Raw genomic sequence first — 16484 nt, forward strand, 5'->3', positions numbered from 1 at the left:
TGCAAGACACACTTCTGCCATCTTCAGGATAAATCTTTCCATTTCATGAACAAACAAATTCTGCCATAAACATGGACCACCATGGACAGAGTATTTTTGTTAGGAATATTGAAACAATTCCAGAAACAGCATAAAACACATAAAAGGTAACATACAAAAATATCAAACTATTGTTTTGCAAAATAAATATATAAAAAGTAAAAAGTAAAATAATAATAATAATAATAAATGTATAGGAAAACATTTAAATATCTGCTGCAACTTGCCCGGACTGACATTTATGGAACAATTGCCCTGTGAATTCAGTTCAACCTTTGTTAACATTGTTTTGGTACCGGTCTCTCCAGTTGTATACTCACATTTGTACTTGTGTATTCTTGGTGTATTATTGTTTCACTGAAAAATTCCATTCATTGTGTTTGTTTATCTAAGCATTCATATTTAAGGAATAGGTTAAACTGACTTAAAGAGTCCTTAAATAGACTAAAAGATTTTGACAAATGTTTTCAAGTGATTTTGAAAGTAAGATACATTCCTCATAAACTGCTCATATATGGGCAGTGCAGCAAAATAGCAAATACAGCAGCTTCAATACAACTTCTAATAATTTCACTTTCTCAACTGGCCCAGTTTATTAGCACACAGAAAATATACACACAGTGAACACCTTTCCTCTTTGACATTGTTTCATAATCTATTTCTAAAGCACACTGACAAATACACAACCATAATACAAATTTAAAAACAGGTCCTACAGGTCCATTTAGTTGACGTGTGGCATCTCACCCAACAAGTCACAATGTCCCTTGCAACTCATTCATTTGCTATGTCTTAGTTTCTCATTTAGCCCGTAATTATGTGTAAAGGTGAACTTGACAGCAGAGAGACAGGTGACAGGAGGAATACCTCCCTCCGCTAAGACTGTCGGTACATTTTATATACTTTGGCATCATTCTCAAGGGTCATATTACAAGCCTAGACTCTTATTAGAGACAGTAGAACAATGCTGGTATATTTCAGGTTGTGACCAATGAAGAGTGGCCCAGGGCTTGACCAGGACTGGTCATTTACTAAAGGGGAAAAGGAGGTTATGTTACAGAAGAGCAGGTTGATTAAGAACCTGATTCCTCTTCTCCTGCACCTCACCATAAACTGTGAGTATCTGCTGTAGTTACAGTGTCTACTTGGATATGTGAAAAAAGTTGATTCTGTTTGTATTGATGTTAAAGTTTCTTTTTTTTTCTTTCTTTTTTTTTTTTTTTGGGATAAACTAGTTTTATCCTCTTAGCCTCTGTTTATCCTAGAAAGCCATTTGTATTAACTTGGATTTAAAATTGTTTAGATATTACTTTTAATGTGTATAGTTAGAAGGGGTTATAACAGGTGATGTAATGTATTTTGGCACTTGAGTACTTACTGTATGTTCCTAAATGGTTGAATGGTTTATGTGATGAATTCAAGGATTAAGCTTCTCAAAGAATATTGATGGATACAGTGTGTAAATGAATGTTGCCGGAGGCTGTGGACACTGAACTGCATGTACTGTATGTGTGTGTTTGCGTGCAAGCTATGTTTCATACCCTCAACGGGTTTCATTTTCTCCGACACCTTCCAAGAAATTTATTTTTTGCAAGTATTCAAAGTCAACTAAAAATTAGCACAAAGATCAAGGCCACAGTTTTACATATTCTCCCCTAAATTGATCAAAATATTCATCCATTTCAGATTCAAGTTCACTCCCCACAACTCTAAACATCTCAATGCAGTCTGTAAACATGAAGCACATCCTTATATGGAGCCCTTTGCAGGCACACTGTTTCACTGTCAACTATTCTGTGCAGTTTCAGGGGTAAGCATATTTTAAGGGAGTCATTATATTTAACATTTCAAGTTTTTTTTTTTTTTTTTTTTTTTTTTTGCTTCTAGGATTAAGGCTAATGTGCTACAGTGGCATATTCAGCTTAAATGTCCACAAACCTTCAGCATATTATGCTGAGATGTAGCTACAATAAATATTGTGCCAATGCAATCTGTGCTCTACATTAGTACCATGACCACAAACTGCCCAGCAATCGTTTTTATTGTTTACCGAGCTTTAAGACTTGTTTGTTGGTGACTGAACAGTCCTCTGAGAGATCCGCTTTATTTCTGGTGTTATGCAAACACATTAAAGAAATACAGAGTTTATCTGTATCTAGGAGTATCATATGCACTGTAAATCTCACGGTAGGGTTGCCATATTCACTTTTTTGATGCACAGACATCAAGTTATTTGCAACAATTCTTGCATTAATGCTAAAAACTCACACATTTCTTTTGTGTTTTTGTTCTAGTCTATAGACTTGTTTCGCTAGATAAAATCTTCAACAAGTTGACATTAGATAGATGCTAACTACATCTGGCAGAATGAGTATTTTTTCATTTTTTTAATGTTTTTAGTTGTCTCTGCCCATTATTTCAAGCAAAATCATGATGATTGATGTTAAAATGATTTAAACCACCTCCTGGCAGAAAAAGGGACAGTTTAAATACGTTTACAATCTAACTTTTCCAGAATAACTGAAAAACAATACTTGTCCAACAAATTCTTATGTCCAGCCAATGCAAGCCAGAGGCAGACACAGTTTTATGCATCCTTTTACTTTTTTTTTCTTTTTTTTTTTTTTTTTTTTGTCAATGCGTGCATCATTTAAAGGGATAGTTCATCCAAAAATGAAAATCCTTCCATCATTTACTCACCCTCATGCCATCCCAGATGTGGATGACTTTCTGTCTTCTGCTGAACACAAAGATTTTTAGAACAATATCTCAGCTCTGTTGGTCCAATGCAAGTGAAATGTAAAAGTAAAATTGAAAGTGGAGATTTAGAGTAAAAAAGGACTTAAAGATTGTTCTGTTTCTCACCCACACCTATCATATTGCTTCTGAAGATATAGATTTAAATACTGGAGTCATTTGGATTACTTTTATGTTTGCTTTATGTAATTTTTGGAGCTACAAAGGTCTGATCACCATTCACTTACATTGTAAGGACCTACAGAGCAGAGATATTCTTCTAAAAATCTTTATTTGTGTTTTGCTGAAGAAAGAAAGTCATACACATCTTGGATGGCATGAGGGTGAGTGTCACAGTCTGTCTCCATCATCTTCTTCAAGGACTCTTATTTTGAAGTTTTTCCCCAGACTTAATTTCCCATAGTGCACTGCCCTCATCACTTCCATCTGTTTCTTATTATCCTCACCTGTATTCCAATCACTCATTAATTCCTTTTGTATAAATATCCTCTAGTTTTACCCACTCCTTTGTCAGTCCTTGAAGTGTTATGTTGAGTTTAAGAAGTGTTACGGTGTGCTTAGCTTTTGATGTTAAGCTTTAGTGGTTGTTCCAGCATTTGTTCCATTCCAGCAATTACTATTGTTGAGCCTTTCATTTGTTCCACTCCAGCATGTATTATTTAAAGATTCCACTCCTGTGTCTCTTCTCTTCTTCATCCACTCCAGACACCAGTGAGTAAATAATGGAAGAATTTTCATTTTTGGGTGAACTATCCCTTTAAAATTAGTTTCCACCTATTACAGAAGCATGTTGAGGGACTCTGCATGAAGCAATCATTACAAATGCACATATACTGTAAGGTTCCTTTTCAAAATGAAAATGTCAAATCAAAGACTTTCCCTTGTAAGTTAAATATTGACACATTTCATCAATCAAAAAAATATTCACTGTGGGCAAAATGTGTGTTTATAAAATGTTATACTGAACACATTCAGTCCTCTTATAAGTTTATATTGCATATCTCTGGTTCTCAGGGAGTATGAGTTACACAAGCTGAATGGAACTTGGGTGGATGCATATGACTGCCAAGAGATTAGTGAAAGCAAGTGTGACCTGACCGCTGACCTGGCCTCCGACTCTGACTACAGCGTACGCATAAAGTCAAAATGTGACGGCCATAAATCATGGGCACAACTACCAGCAACCTTCAACAGGAGAAATAGTTATGAGTTATTGGAGTGATTGTTGCATTTATTTATTTTTAAAAATAAGAGACATTAAAAATAGCTTACTGGAACCACACATCTTTTCTTTTGTCTGGAATAGCTGTGCTGCTGGCTCCCAAAATGATGGTAGCTGTGGAGGGAGACCTTATTCAAGTGGACTTCAGTACAGTCCTTCCTGATATGATCATAAACCTACGAGTCTGGAGGGAGGGGAATGAACAGAATGTAAGAATCTCTTCACATACTTTTGTTTTTGCAACAAATTCTTTGTCTATGCAACTGAGTTCAAAATGATTATTGTGCTTGGCTCTCGATACACAGTGGGGTCCACTTTCATTACAAATTACGTTATCAGCATAACAAATTGAATGAGAAATTAAGTTGAAAAAATACATTTTAGTATTTATGTCCATGTTTTGCTTTAAAGGAATAGTTCACCCAAAAATGAACTGAATGAGGGTGAGTAACTGATTACAGAATTTTCATTTTTAGGTGAACTATCCCTTCAATGACTGCATGCACTCGACTTCACAAGTTTGTGCAAAACCTGATGATCCCTGTTATCTAGCATGATCACACAGCATCTTGTGTGCTTCAGTTGAAGCAAAGAAATCTGGGGAGTTTACTTAGTCACAAATTTGCTTGAATTGAAACTTTGAAATAGTGTGAAATCTAAAATATTTATTTTCCATTTTAACACTTCTTTGCTTACATTTGTCAAAATACTACATGATTTTATTTTCAGGTTTAAATTAGATTTTGAATCCCAGATTTTCAACTTGGACTTTTGAGCCCCACTGTTTTTGACAGTCAGTCTGACAAATTTGCTAATGAATGTCTTGCAGGCTTTACTTCATGTGATCAGAGTTTATCCTTATCATTTTTCCATCGCTGCACATCGAGGGGAAAAGAGGATGTGCTTCGAGGCAAAAGCACTTGTAGAGGCCATTAACAAGAGCTGCAGCACTGACAAGCAGTGTGTCTTCATCCCTAGTGAGTGATCACTACAGGTCGTGAAACTTTGATCAAAGAAATGGTTTCAGTATGACATGTTTTGAAAAATATGCATTAAGACAACAATTGTAAAGAGAGAATTGACAGGATAATGAATAAAATACTGTGCTGTCCTAGGCTGTTTACATTGACACAATTTCATTCCTAGAACTGACATCTGACTTTGTAAAGCCTGTGATGGTAAGCATAGCTGTGGTGGTAGCAGTTGCCATGGCCAGTATTCTGGGTTGGTCAGCAGCACGTTTTGGTCCACAGATTAAACAAACCATTTGCCACAGAGAGCCCCTTCCAAATGTACTAGTAAGTGTCTTTTTTTTTTTTTTAACCTGATCAACAATTCCTGCCCAAGTTTGTTTATTGGTATGTATGTATGGAAGGTAGGTAGGAAGTACAGATGGTTGTATGTATGTACAGAAAAAAGAAAGTATGCAAGTAAGAAAGGAAAGAAGGACATAACAAAAGTACGTAAGGTAGGAAGTATGCAAGGAGGTTTGGAAGAAAGTAATAAGAGGGAAGTATGGAAGAAAGGAGTACAGAAGAAAATGCATAAAGGAAGTATGGAAGGAAGGAATAAGTATGTAAAGAAAGCAAGAATGGATGGAATAAGTATGAAATAAAAGTACAGAAGGAAGTATCAAAGGAATGAATAAGTACGTACTGTAAGTTGGTAAGAAGGGAAGGACAACATAAAAGAAAACTCAATTTTAACACTGTTATGGTGTGTTAGTGAAAGTTTGACACAATTAAGTTGTATTTGCCTTGATTAAAACATAAACGGAAAACACTCCAAAACACAAGTGTTGACTTATTTATGAACATGACCACTTGCTTTTGTTTTTCCAGCTTTATGACTGGCCCACCAGCACTCACATTCTCTGTACAGGTGTTTCACTGGAGCCCACAGACCCACTTTTGCTGCTCCCCTCTGCAGAGGGTCAGTGCACTGCTGTGGAGGCGGAGTGCAGAACATAAGACTGAAAGTCAAACTGAAGTACACATTTACTGGAGCAGTTGTGTCTAAGAGATGGACAGCTGTTACTTACTGCTTTACAACCCAAAACGTGACCACCTTTGGTATTTTGACTGAAGAAATGGCGATTGTGAATAGAAGTTTTGGGTCGGGCGTTAGATTCAGACCAGCTCTTGATGTTAAATGGGACAGTTGAAAGATCAACCTCTTTCAGCAGAACTCAGGAAAAAGCATTGTTGGTCCAACAAATTCTGACGTTCAGCCACAGCAGGCTTGCTTTTATGCATCCTCTCACTTGTAAACGTTGAGTGCTCATTTCAATGCCCCAATGGAATCTGCAGCCTTTTATTGCATTTTCGGCACTGATTTTAGGGGGGAAATCTGCAGAATTAGCGATTTAAATATTAAAACATTTTTACAATGAAGCTGAGAGTCCTATACCCTTATTGGTAGCTAAAAGCATCAAAATAACTTTGATAATTCACTGATCTGTGGAGCTTTATGTAGAGTTCTGCACGTGCATCCATATCACATGGATTTGTACAGTATCACACTTAATTTGTATCCCACGTTTTCTTAAAACACATGTAACATCTTCAGGAGAGGAAACTTCAAAAAACAAAATATGAATGCTTCTTGATGTCATGCTGTATGCACAAGAGGGCAACAGTGTGGTGCTCTCATTGACATTTACTTTCATTTCTATATGTATTTTTTTTTTTCAAACATATGTTAGGACAAAGCTATATCTAAATAGTTTTGACGGTTAATAAACAACTTTTGTTATTTGATTTGCAGTTTACAAATTACAAATAATAAGCTACATGGTAAACAAGACAGGGATACAGGAAATTCAGGGTTTTACATTACAAGAATTGCCCATATCCTAAATTAAGTATTATTCTAAAATCCTTGTTTAAATTTTGAAAAGTTTTTTAAATGTAATGGACTTGTTTGAAATATTTAAAGTGTCTGTATGTGAAGTATTATTTTGCTAAATGTAATTTTACTCACCAAGTTGCAGGTAATTAAGAACCTTATTTTACAAGATTTCCTTAAGCAAATTTCAGTAGTATAATAGGATAATACTGTGCTCAATATTCTTAAGGCCGTTTAGAAGCGTGAAATTAAAACGCAAATCTACAGAGTCCACATTAAAGCAGAGATCATGGCAGCTGTCCATCCAAGAACTTTTTCTAATAAATAAATTAATATTAAGAAAAAAACATTGCCAATTTCTAAAGAGCACAGAAGCCCTTACCATGTATTTCACCTTACCTTGCACACACAAGAACAGCAAAAACAGTACTGTACATGCATGCTTGCAAAAGCATCCAGTCACACACTTGAACACAAACAAACTGATTTCCATTCCAAGGAGATCAATAACTTTGTCCTCAGACAATAAGTCTGCTGAGGACCATTGAGATAATTTGATTTTTATTGGGTGTTTTGCTTTTAATGATGGGACAGTATAGAAGAGACAAGATGGTGGAGGGGCAAAGAGAGGGGAAATGGTACTGGGACAAAATCCATGTCCAGCAGCTCTAGGTGTCACAAGCATGTGCGCTTCCCACTGTGCTTGGACAGTTCTTGTAATCTTTTGAATGTGTGTCATTCAATATGCAATATGAGAGCATCCTGTGATTCTGATGTAGTTAAACAATCCTAAACATGACCACCACCTCCACCGGGTCGGGATCTGCCAGATGACCCGTTCCGTAACTCATGCCAGAACTTCACCAGTGGCTCGCGCTTCTTCCAGATCATGTCATTGCCATATACAATGTACCACCTGAAAGGAGGGGAGAAAAGACAATGAGTTAAAGACAGGAGTCTGGTTCAAGAAGTCAAAATCCCACACACTTTTTCCATAGACAAATAGATTTTTAACCCTCAATTGATTTTTAACTTATAACCCTTTAAAGACAGACCTACCGTGAGCTCTGAGGTTGTTCACTGATGGTATTTGCTTCTGTTGAATTTACCAGTCCACGTTATTTTTAAACTTCATTGTTTAAAAATCATGTTTAAAAACGGAGCTCCTGGTGTACAACTACACTACCCATAGTCCAGCTAAAAGAGCCACCAATCAGAAAATCACGGCCAAGAAAGACCACCAAACAAACCCCAAGCGACAGCCCACTCCCATGACGCACTGTGAATGACGCAAACAAGTCAGTCTCCCTTCACCCTCAAACTACGTATATATTTGTATATATCTGAATATTTCGAAATAATCGTAAACCATATTGTTTCTATACTTAAAACCAACAACCTAACATCAATAGTTTTATTTATTTCTATCGTTTTATGTCCGATTACTTAATTCGCAATGCTTCATGGGATTGTAGTTTGTGCCCTTGTAAAAACGGTAAGTACACAGTCTTGTACCTTTGTCTTTTTGTCTGATTTTCAAAAACTTTTTTGCTTCAAGTCAAAGTTTGTAATATTGTGTCTTTTATGAAGGGTTTTATGAAAAGTCTATAAAAGAAATGAAAGAATCAAGGCGGCTGAAAAAGTGGACGGCACTGTTGCGCTCTATTTCCGTGTTCCCTCTAGGGGCACTGTTGTGAAATAATAATAAACCTGCTAAATATATGGAAAGCATTGAGATACTCACACTCCAAACAAAGCACCCCCGAGATGGGCCGCATGGTCGAAAAACCTCCATCCCAAGAGAAGACCAGCTGTATCCAAGGTAACAAGAGCTTTCAAAGCCTAAAGCACATCAACCAGCATTACTACCATACATTTTACTCACTCCACACATTAACACGAACAAGATAGCTGAATTTAATTTGCGCACACTTACATTTCCTGCTGTGATGCTGACCATAGGAAGCAAGATGATGCCCAGCTTAGCTTCTGGTATCTTGGTACAGACTGCAGCCAAAACAGTCATGATGGCCCCTGACTGCAGAATGCAGATCAATACTCACTGAGAGAGGGCTTTTATGGCAAATTCGATTTCACTTGAACTAAAAAAAAAACACTGGCGGTATTTAACATTTCCTGTTATAACATCTTCAGAATATAGTTATAACAACTGAACTGTCTAAAAACTGGTTTAGAGACATAATATCAATAATTTAGAGCTGCTTACAACTCGGCTGTTGACTTATCTGCAAGTACATAAGGGACAACAGTGTAATGTTTCAACATTTTCTCTGCTTGCCCTGATATACATAGACTTTAAATTGGATTTAAACGTAATAAAGGTTGATGCAGGAAACTCACAGCTCCAAGTGATGGACCCAGACGTCCTGTAGCAGTCTTCAAAACATAACTGATGAATGTGGAAATAACACCTTAACAGGAGAAAATGAAAAAGGTTTCATAGTAGACTGTAACAGAATGCACCAAGGGAAAATGTACTTTAAGCCAGTCATTATCACAAATTAAACCCAGACAGTTCCCAAAAAGGAATCAGAGGGGTCTTGTGTTATTATTCCGCTTATTACATGGCTTCTTACCAAATAAATACATTTACTTAAAATATTGATTAAAATTCAGTTAAAATTATTTTAATTTGTGAGAAAAAAAAAGTGACTGTGGAGTGATATGAGAGACATGATACTAGCACGGCTATGAGCTGTAGGAAACTGGTTTTCTGGGATAACAGTCAATTGTGAAGTTTAGCGGTCAATGTACAACAATATCTGACTGCATAATGCCGCAATAGACCAATCGGAATTAATTATTTTAAATAGCCATGCAATAAAATACAGATAACATATTTGGGGATCTATAAACAATCAGTAAGTAGTACCTCCAGACAGATAAAGGGCCAGAAACTGCTCCCTCCCAAGTAGGGAGACAATGCTAGTGGAAAATGTCCATAGGACATACATGTTGGCAATCATGTGAATGAAAGAGTAATGACTGAAGGAAGAGAGGACCATGGGAAGGCACCGTGTCTCTGAAACAGAAAGTAACAGGGTGGAGGGTGGGGACAAAAGGTATCAGGGACAACTGATTTTGCTAATAATGTTGATGACACATCAACCAAAGGTATTTGTCAAGAGAAATGCACTCAAGCAATGTTATGATATCTCAGTGCACCTCTTGAAACCTATCAAATGGCTTTCATTGCTCACTTACTGGATGCTGGGTTAGAGGTGAAGTACTTGATCATGGAGCGTTGCATTGAAGGTATTCTCCAACAACACAGCACCACAGTGTTTAGAGCTATGATACCTAAGAAACAAAGGCACATGTCAATAGCAGAAAGGAGACATAATTATGGACAGACCTCTTAAAGGAAGAGTTAACCCAAAAATGAAAATTATAATGTTCTCCCCTCTTGTCGTCCTAAACCTGTACGATTGTTTTTTGTGTGCAGAACACAAAACGAGATTTTTTTTTTTTAATGAAGATTCCCCTGCATCTTTTCAATGCAATGGCAGTGGATAGTGCCTTACTTTGAAGCTTAAAAAAGGACCCCAAGGTATCATAAAAGAAGTCCATGTGACTCATCTGTCATATTCCAAGTCTTCTGAAGACAAACAATAGGCTTTGGTGATAAACAACTCACCAAAGTAAACAAAGCAAAGTTCCTTTCAAGGCAAGTCAGTCCACTTGGTGGCCATCTTTGGAACACTCCCGGGCAGCTGTTTTCTATGCATACAAGCGGCATGAAAGCACAGCTCCTATCTACTTGAATTGGAAAAGACACAAATCTCCAAAATGGTTGGTCAAGATTATGATCAAAGAACATTTTTCAAATCAGCAGTAAAATCTGACAACAAATGTTTCATTAATTGTGCTTCTTTACCTTAGATCACGCTAAAAAACTCATGTTAACTGACAGGCGATGTCTGTATCTAAACAGATGACTGGCTCTTTTACCTGAAAGGTGGTACTTCCGTTTCTACATCCGCCATATTGGGTGTTTCGATTTCTCCAATTCATCTGAATATAAGTGCTCTGTCTCGGGCTAAATAGTCTCTAATTAAGTCATTATTCTTTGGAAAATCTTGAAGTCCATTGCATGTTAATGAGCGCTATGAGAGAGGCTCATTCACAGTTGTACACGCTCACACGAGAACTTGAGTTGTTTTCAGTGCTAGAAAATGCAATTTCTCGCATAATAAAAACTCGGGTCTTCTTTTAAGCTTAAAGGCACACTCACAGTTCTTCTTCGTTCTATGCTCAGAGCCAATAAGAAGTCTGAAACAGCTGAGCAACGACATTCTGTTTGCAAACATTCAGACACCTGCAAAGCTGCTGTGGGAGGCGTTTTATATGTACATTAAAATACAAGGTAAAAAGGTATGAGGTAAATATGAGGACGTTCAAGACTACATGTAAAACATCAACCAATATGACACTAAAATATTTTATCAAAAACTTCATGCCTTAGTATTTGAGAAGATTTGATTCTTTTTTTGACTAGTAAAACAAATTTTTAAAAAAATCACATGGCGTTCTTGGAAACTGTCTCTTCCTGAACATTCATGCAGGTGTAGGTAAATTTGCATACTCGTGTGTTCATGTTGACTAATCTTAACTTAATAAATGGGAATCAGATGTCGGCCTCAAAGTAGGTGAAGCTCCAGGTCATATCTACGATGACATGGACCAATGGCAGTAAGTAATTGTTTAGCAGCCAGTAAGAAGTTTTCCTGAAAGTTTGCCCTGGCGAACTGTTACAAATCAATGTAACAAACTCAGAAACACCTTCTTGCCCAAATTATGTTCTAAATGACATTACACCCATTCGTTCTTCGCGGGGGCCATAAGAGTGAGTCACTATATACTGCCGTTTTCTTTCAAAGACATGGGGATCTTCATTAAAACATCTCCATTTGTGTTCCGCATTAGAAAGCCATAAGGGTTTGAAACAACATGAGGGTGAATAAAAACCAACAGAAGATCGCTTGTGCATTACAAGTAGCACTTAACCTGAACAAAATCTGAGAACAAACCTGTGACAGTCTTTTGTCCTTCACTGAGTCCATTCCACCAGTCATCGATCACAGACATGACCAGAATCACCTGCTTCTGAAAGTGTGAAAGCTGATTCCACCAGTTGTGCCAGTATGTTGTGTCATCAGCCTGCACAGAATGCGGACAGCTGTTTGAATGATCATTTGTGATTTCTATGGGCTTAAAAATGGTTCTGAGGCTCATTCACACTGATACCTCTCGAAGTTTATTCTGATTCCCCTCTTTGGCCTCCTCCATGGCCATCTGCACTCGAGACTTTACGGACTCATACTGCAAGATGGCAGCTGTGCCGAAGGAGCAGCCTGTAAACTGCAATGGTGTTAGAGCAACAAGGGACTCGACACACTGCTAAGCAGCCATATATATATATATATATAATAAACTCAGCAAAAAAAGAAACGTCTCTTTTTCAGGACACTGTATTTTAAAGATAATTTTGTAAAAATCCAAATAACTTTACAAATCTTTATTGTAAAGGGTTTAAACAAAGTTTTCCATGCTTGTTTAATGAACCATAAACACTTAATGAACATGCAACTGTGGAACGGTCGTTAAGACTAACAGTTTACAGACGGTAGGCAATTAAGGTCACAGTTATAAAAACTTATGACACTAAAGAGACCTTTCTACTGACTCTGAAAAACACCAAAAGAAAGATGCCCAGGGTCCCTGCTCATCTGCGTGAACGTGCCTTAGGCATGCTGCATGGAGGCATGAGGACTGCAGATGTGGCCAGGGCAATAAATTGCAATGTCCGTACTGTGAGACACCTAAGACAGCGCTACAGGGAGACAGGAAGGACAGCTGATTGTCCTCGCAGTGGCAGACCACGTGTAACAACACCTGCACAGGATCGGTACATCTGAATATCACACCTGCGGGACAGGTACAGGATGGCAACAACAACTGCCCGAGTTACACCAGGAACGCACAATCCCTCCATCAGTGCTCAGACTGTCTGCAATGGGCTGAGAGAGGCTGGACTGAGGGCTTGTAGGCCTGTTGTAAGGCAGGTCCTTACTAGATATCACCGGCAACAGAGTCACCTATGGACACAAACCCACCTTCGCTGGACCAGACAGGACTGGCAAAAAGTGCTCTTCACTGACGAGTCGCGGTTTTGTCTCACCAGGGGTGATGGCTTGACTCGCGTTTATTGTCGAAGGAATGAGCATTACACCGAGGCCTGTACTCTGGAGTGGTATTGATTTGGAGGTGGAGGGTCCGTCATGGTCTGGGGCGGTGTGTCACAGCATCATCGGACTGAGCTTGTTGTCATTGCAGGCAATCTCAATGCTGTGCGTTACAGGGAAGACATCATCTTCCCTCATGTGGTACCCTTCCTGCAGGCTCATCCTGACATGATCCTCCAGCATGATACAATGCCACCAGCCATACTGCTCGTTCTGTGCGTTATTTCCTGCAAAACAGGAATGTCAGTGTTCTGCCATGGCCAGCAAATCCCATTGAGCACATCTGGGACCTGTTGGATCGGAGGGTGAGGGCTAGGGCCATTCCCCCCAGAAACGTCTGGGAACTTGCAAGTGCCTTGGTGGAAGAGTGGGGTAACATCTCACACAAGAACTGGCAAATCTGGTGCATGAGGAGATGCATTGCAGTACTTAATGCAGCTGGCGGCCACACCAGATACTGACTGTTACTTTTGATTTTGACCCCCCCTGTGTTCAGGGACACATTATTCCTTTTCTGTTAGTCACATGTCTGTGAAACTTGTTCAGTTTATGTCTTGGTTGTTGAATCTTTTTATGTTCATACAAATATTTACACATGTTAAGTTTGCTGAAAATAAAAGCAGTTGAAATTGAGAGGATGTTTCTTTTTTTGCTGAGTTATATATATATATATATATATATATATACACAGGGATGTGCAGTATTTCAGATACATGTATTTGAAATACAAAATACTATTTTGTACTTTGTATTTTAAAGTCTTTGGAAAAAATTTTTTTGATACATTTAAGTTTGGTGTTTGTGTACTTTCAAAATACATAAAATAATTTGTGCCAGTCAACCTCTTTGTTAGGCTGCTGATTTCCTGTATCAACTAGTTCAGGCATGCCCCCCAACCCCAACTTTCATGCATGCGAATTGCAGATGTCAGAGAGAACGGCTCCATCTCGCATTGGGTGAGCGAATTTTCTGCGTTCCTGCAAGGAAATATTGAGTCACGCTGCGTTCCATTCAACTCGGATGTGGGATATTCCTACTTGATATCTCTGATCTCCGACCATGAAGGCATTCCATTGCCAGATGCTCGGAAGATGACCCTCCCATTAGCTTGCTGTTCGACTGTCACCAGAGGCGTTTCCTAGCAACCCAATTGATAAACAATGCTGCAAGGCTAGCATTTGTGTTGCAGGTGTATGGTTATCAAAAGAGAGTTTAATGTACCATGTTTTATGCACGTGTTTCTGCAGGTGTTTGTTAAACAAGCTTTAATATCATGTAATGTAGGAACTTTGACTAATTTTTTTATATAACTTAATAAAAGTGAATGTTTATAACTTACTTTGTATAACTTCTTGGAGAATACACCACAGTTCTTCTATCTGTTTAGGCTGTCTCAATTGCTTCTGTCTCTTTATGTAATCTCAGACTGACACGATGTTCAGTGGGGGGCTTTGTGGGGGCCATGACATCTGTTGCAGGGCTCCCTGTTCTTCTATTCTAATCTTTTCTATTTGAAAAAGTAATGTTTGGGAGTCTAAAAGTATGTATTTTTCCTATTTACACATTAAAGCTGAAGATATAAATAACCATATTAAGAAAAATGCTTTTGTGAAACATCTTATGTGCCTAAGACTTTTGCACAGTACTGTATATCTATGCTGAACACAAAATCAATCAATCAATCAGTCTAGTTAAATATACTAGAGCAGAGTAAAACTAGAAAAAATTATACTCATAGAAATTTCCATGTGTCTAGAGCTGCAACAACTAATTGGTAAAATAAATAATTAACAACAATGAAAATCATCGACAATGAATGTAATTATCAATTAGTTGGATATCTGCAGCGAGCATGGAGAAGCTCTGTCAGTGATGTCACTTTTCAGCCTAGTGAAGAATATGTTTGCATGATAACTCGTTTGAGAAATGATAGAGAAAATATTATTAAAATCATATTTCTAATGAAATACAGGAATTAAAATTTCATTTTTGTCTGATTAATCGAAGAAATAATCGAAGATTAATCGATTAACATCATAATCGTTAGTTGCAGCCCTACATGAGTCTTTAAGATTTTACTAATTTCCATGACTTATCCAGTCCTGGAAATCACAATTTTAAAATTCCCTGATATTTCCAGGTTTTCCATGGTTGTGGAAACTCTGCTTTAAGAATGAACCTACCCCCACGGTAAACACCAGGGGTCTGAAGAGTCGACCTGGTTTCCTGGGTGGCACAGGTGCCTCTGGCTGAGGTGGCACAGCATTCTTATGTCTTCCTGCCTCACCCACATCTGTCTCCTCGTGCACACCCTTTTTTGTTTCCATTTGCTTCTGAGCTTTCCGGAAGCCACATCTTTGCTGAGGATGGGTGGTAAACCTACCAAGGAAAAGAAATACCTGTTGTTGTGCAACTTTCATAATGTAATCTCATATACATTCACCCTGGCATTGCAGCATAATGACCTTTAGGTTTTCTAGAGGTTGATGCCCTCTAGTGTGAGAACATTATCAGCAGTACTGAGTACAGCAAGACATACAAAAATGATAATACACAAAAGAACCACCATGATGAGACCTTGTAAGAAATGACTATAATGCATGTTGCTATAATACTGTCTCAGCTCGTGTGATTCACTACCTGTATTAGTTTATGCCTTATTACTTTGCAACACTTGAGGTGATTGAATAACTGCGTCTCATTCTTAGCAATGCGCGACAACTATCCATGCAAAACTTTGAGTGGTTACCTGGTGCTTTTTGGAAATAGGGATGGCACATTAATCGTGTCTATTGTGCTCCATTTCTTAAAGCAACCCCTCCATGCCATGTCCCGATTACTGGTTTGCAGTGTATACCCACTGCCGTGTCGTAATAGTGTTTTGTAACACGCTCCAGTCACTGTTGTTGTTTCTCAACGTCAGAGCCACGTGGTACAACAACAACGAGCACTTCTCAAACAAGAGTCTGCAACTCATCAGTCCTAACGCTCAACATGTATAAAGATCAAGCGACACAGAGCACTTCCATTTGATAGAAACTGTATAAGCGGTACAGTTGGAACAGTGAAGCGATATCTATGATGATTAGATACTTTCCCACACCAATGTTACAACTGAAAATGTTCGAGGATTATGTAGCTGCGTCATATATGCGCAAATGCGCATAAAAGACCACTCGTCCATTTTATCGCCCCGTCCCTCCTCCAGCTGAGACGCTGTTGTAATCCCTACTTTATTTTACAACAGCCAAACGAGTAATGAGATGAGTACATCAACCAAAGACTATATATGGTCATTTAATACTGAAAACAACAATAAGAGGTCTGTATTTGTGTCACAAATATATTTTGTT

The 16484-nt window shown here is 38.1% G+C and overlaps 2 protein-coding genes across 2 annotated transcripts; one reads left to right on the forward strand and one right to left on the reverse strand.

Moving 5' to 3' along the window:
* Positions 1-7258, forward strand: LOC127441256 (interleukin-20 receptor subunit beta-like). The gene is made up of 7 exons (XM_051698448.1): positions 1-1154; positions 1726-1849; positions 3811-3998; positions 4103-4227; positions 4848-4995; positions 5165-5316; positions 5860-7258. The coding sequence occupies exons 1-7, from the start codon at positions 1031-1033 to the stop codon at positions 5986-5988; spliced, it is 990 nt and encodes a 329-aa protein (XP_051554408.1). The 5' UTR covers positions 1-1030; the 3' UTR covers positions 5989-7258.
* Positions 7259-7409: 151 nt separating this feature from the next.
* On the reverse strand, positions 7410-16240 carry parla (presenilin associated, rhomboid-like a). The gene is made up of 10 exons (XM_051698427.1): positions 15881-16240; positions 15315-15510; positions 12134-12247; positions 11917-12046; positions 10091-10186; positions 9759-9908; positions 9227-9297; positions 8802-8903; positions 8610-8707; positions 7410-7781 (listed from the first exon to the last, which is right to left on the reverse strand). The coding sequence occupies exons 1-10, from the start codon at positions 15958-15960 to the stop codon at positions 7655-7657; spliced, it is 1164 nt and encodes a 387-aa protein (XP_051554387.1). The 5' UTR covers positions 15961-16240; the 3' UTR covers positions 7410-7654.
* Between the last annotated feature and the right edge of the window lie 244 nt (positions 16241-16484).

This window comes from Myxocyprinus asiaticus, chromosome 5, assembly GCF_019703515.2.
Source record: "Myxocyprinus asiaticus isolate MX2 ecotype Aquarium Trade chromosome 5, UBuf_Myxa_2, whole genome shotgun sequence".
Taxonomy (NCBI): Eukaryota; Metazoa; Chordata; class Actinopteri; order Cypriniformes; family Catostomidae; genus Myxocyprinus; species Myxocyprinus asiaticus.

Excerpts from the sequence above, each read along its gene's own strand:
- LOC127441256 (XM_051698448.1), top strand. The coding sequence starts at position 1,031 with ATGAAGAGTGGCCCAGGGCTTGACCAGGACTGGTCATTTACTAAAGGG. Across the intron at positions 1,850-3,810 it reads TATTCTGTGCAGTTTCAGGG|GGAGTATGAGTTACACAAGC; the intron begins GTAAGCATATTT and ends TCTGGTTCTCAG. Across the intron at positions 5,317-5,859 it reads AGCCCCTTCCAAATGTACTA|CTTTATGACTGGCCCACCAG; the intron begins GTAAGTGTCTTT and ends TTGTTTTTCCAG.
- parla (XM_051698427.1), bottom strand. The coding sequence starts at position 15,960 with ATGGCATGGAGGGGTTGCTTTAAGAAATGGAGCACAATAGACACGATT. Across the intron at positions 12,248-15,314 it reads CCCTGGTGTTTACCGTGGGG|TTTACAGGCTGCTCCTTCGG; the intron begins GTAGGTTCATTC and ends ACACCATTGCAG. Across the intron at positions 9,298-9,758 it reads GGCCCTTTATCTGTCTGGAG|GTGTTATTTCCACATTCATC; the intron begins GTACTACTTACT and ends TCTCCTGTTAAG.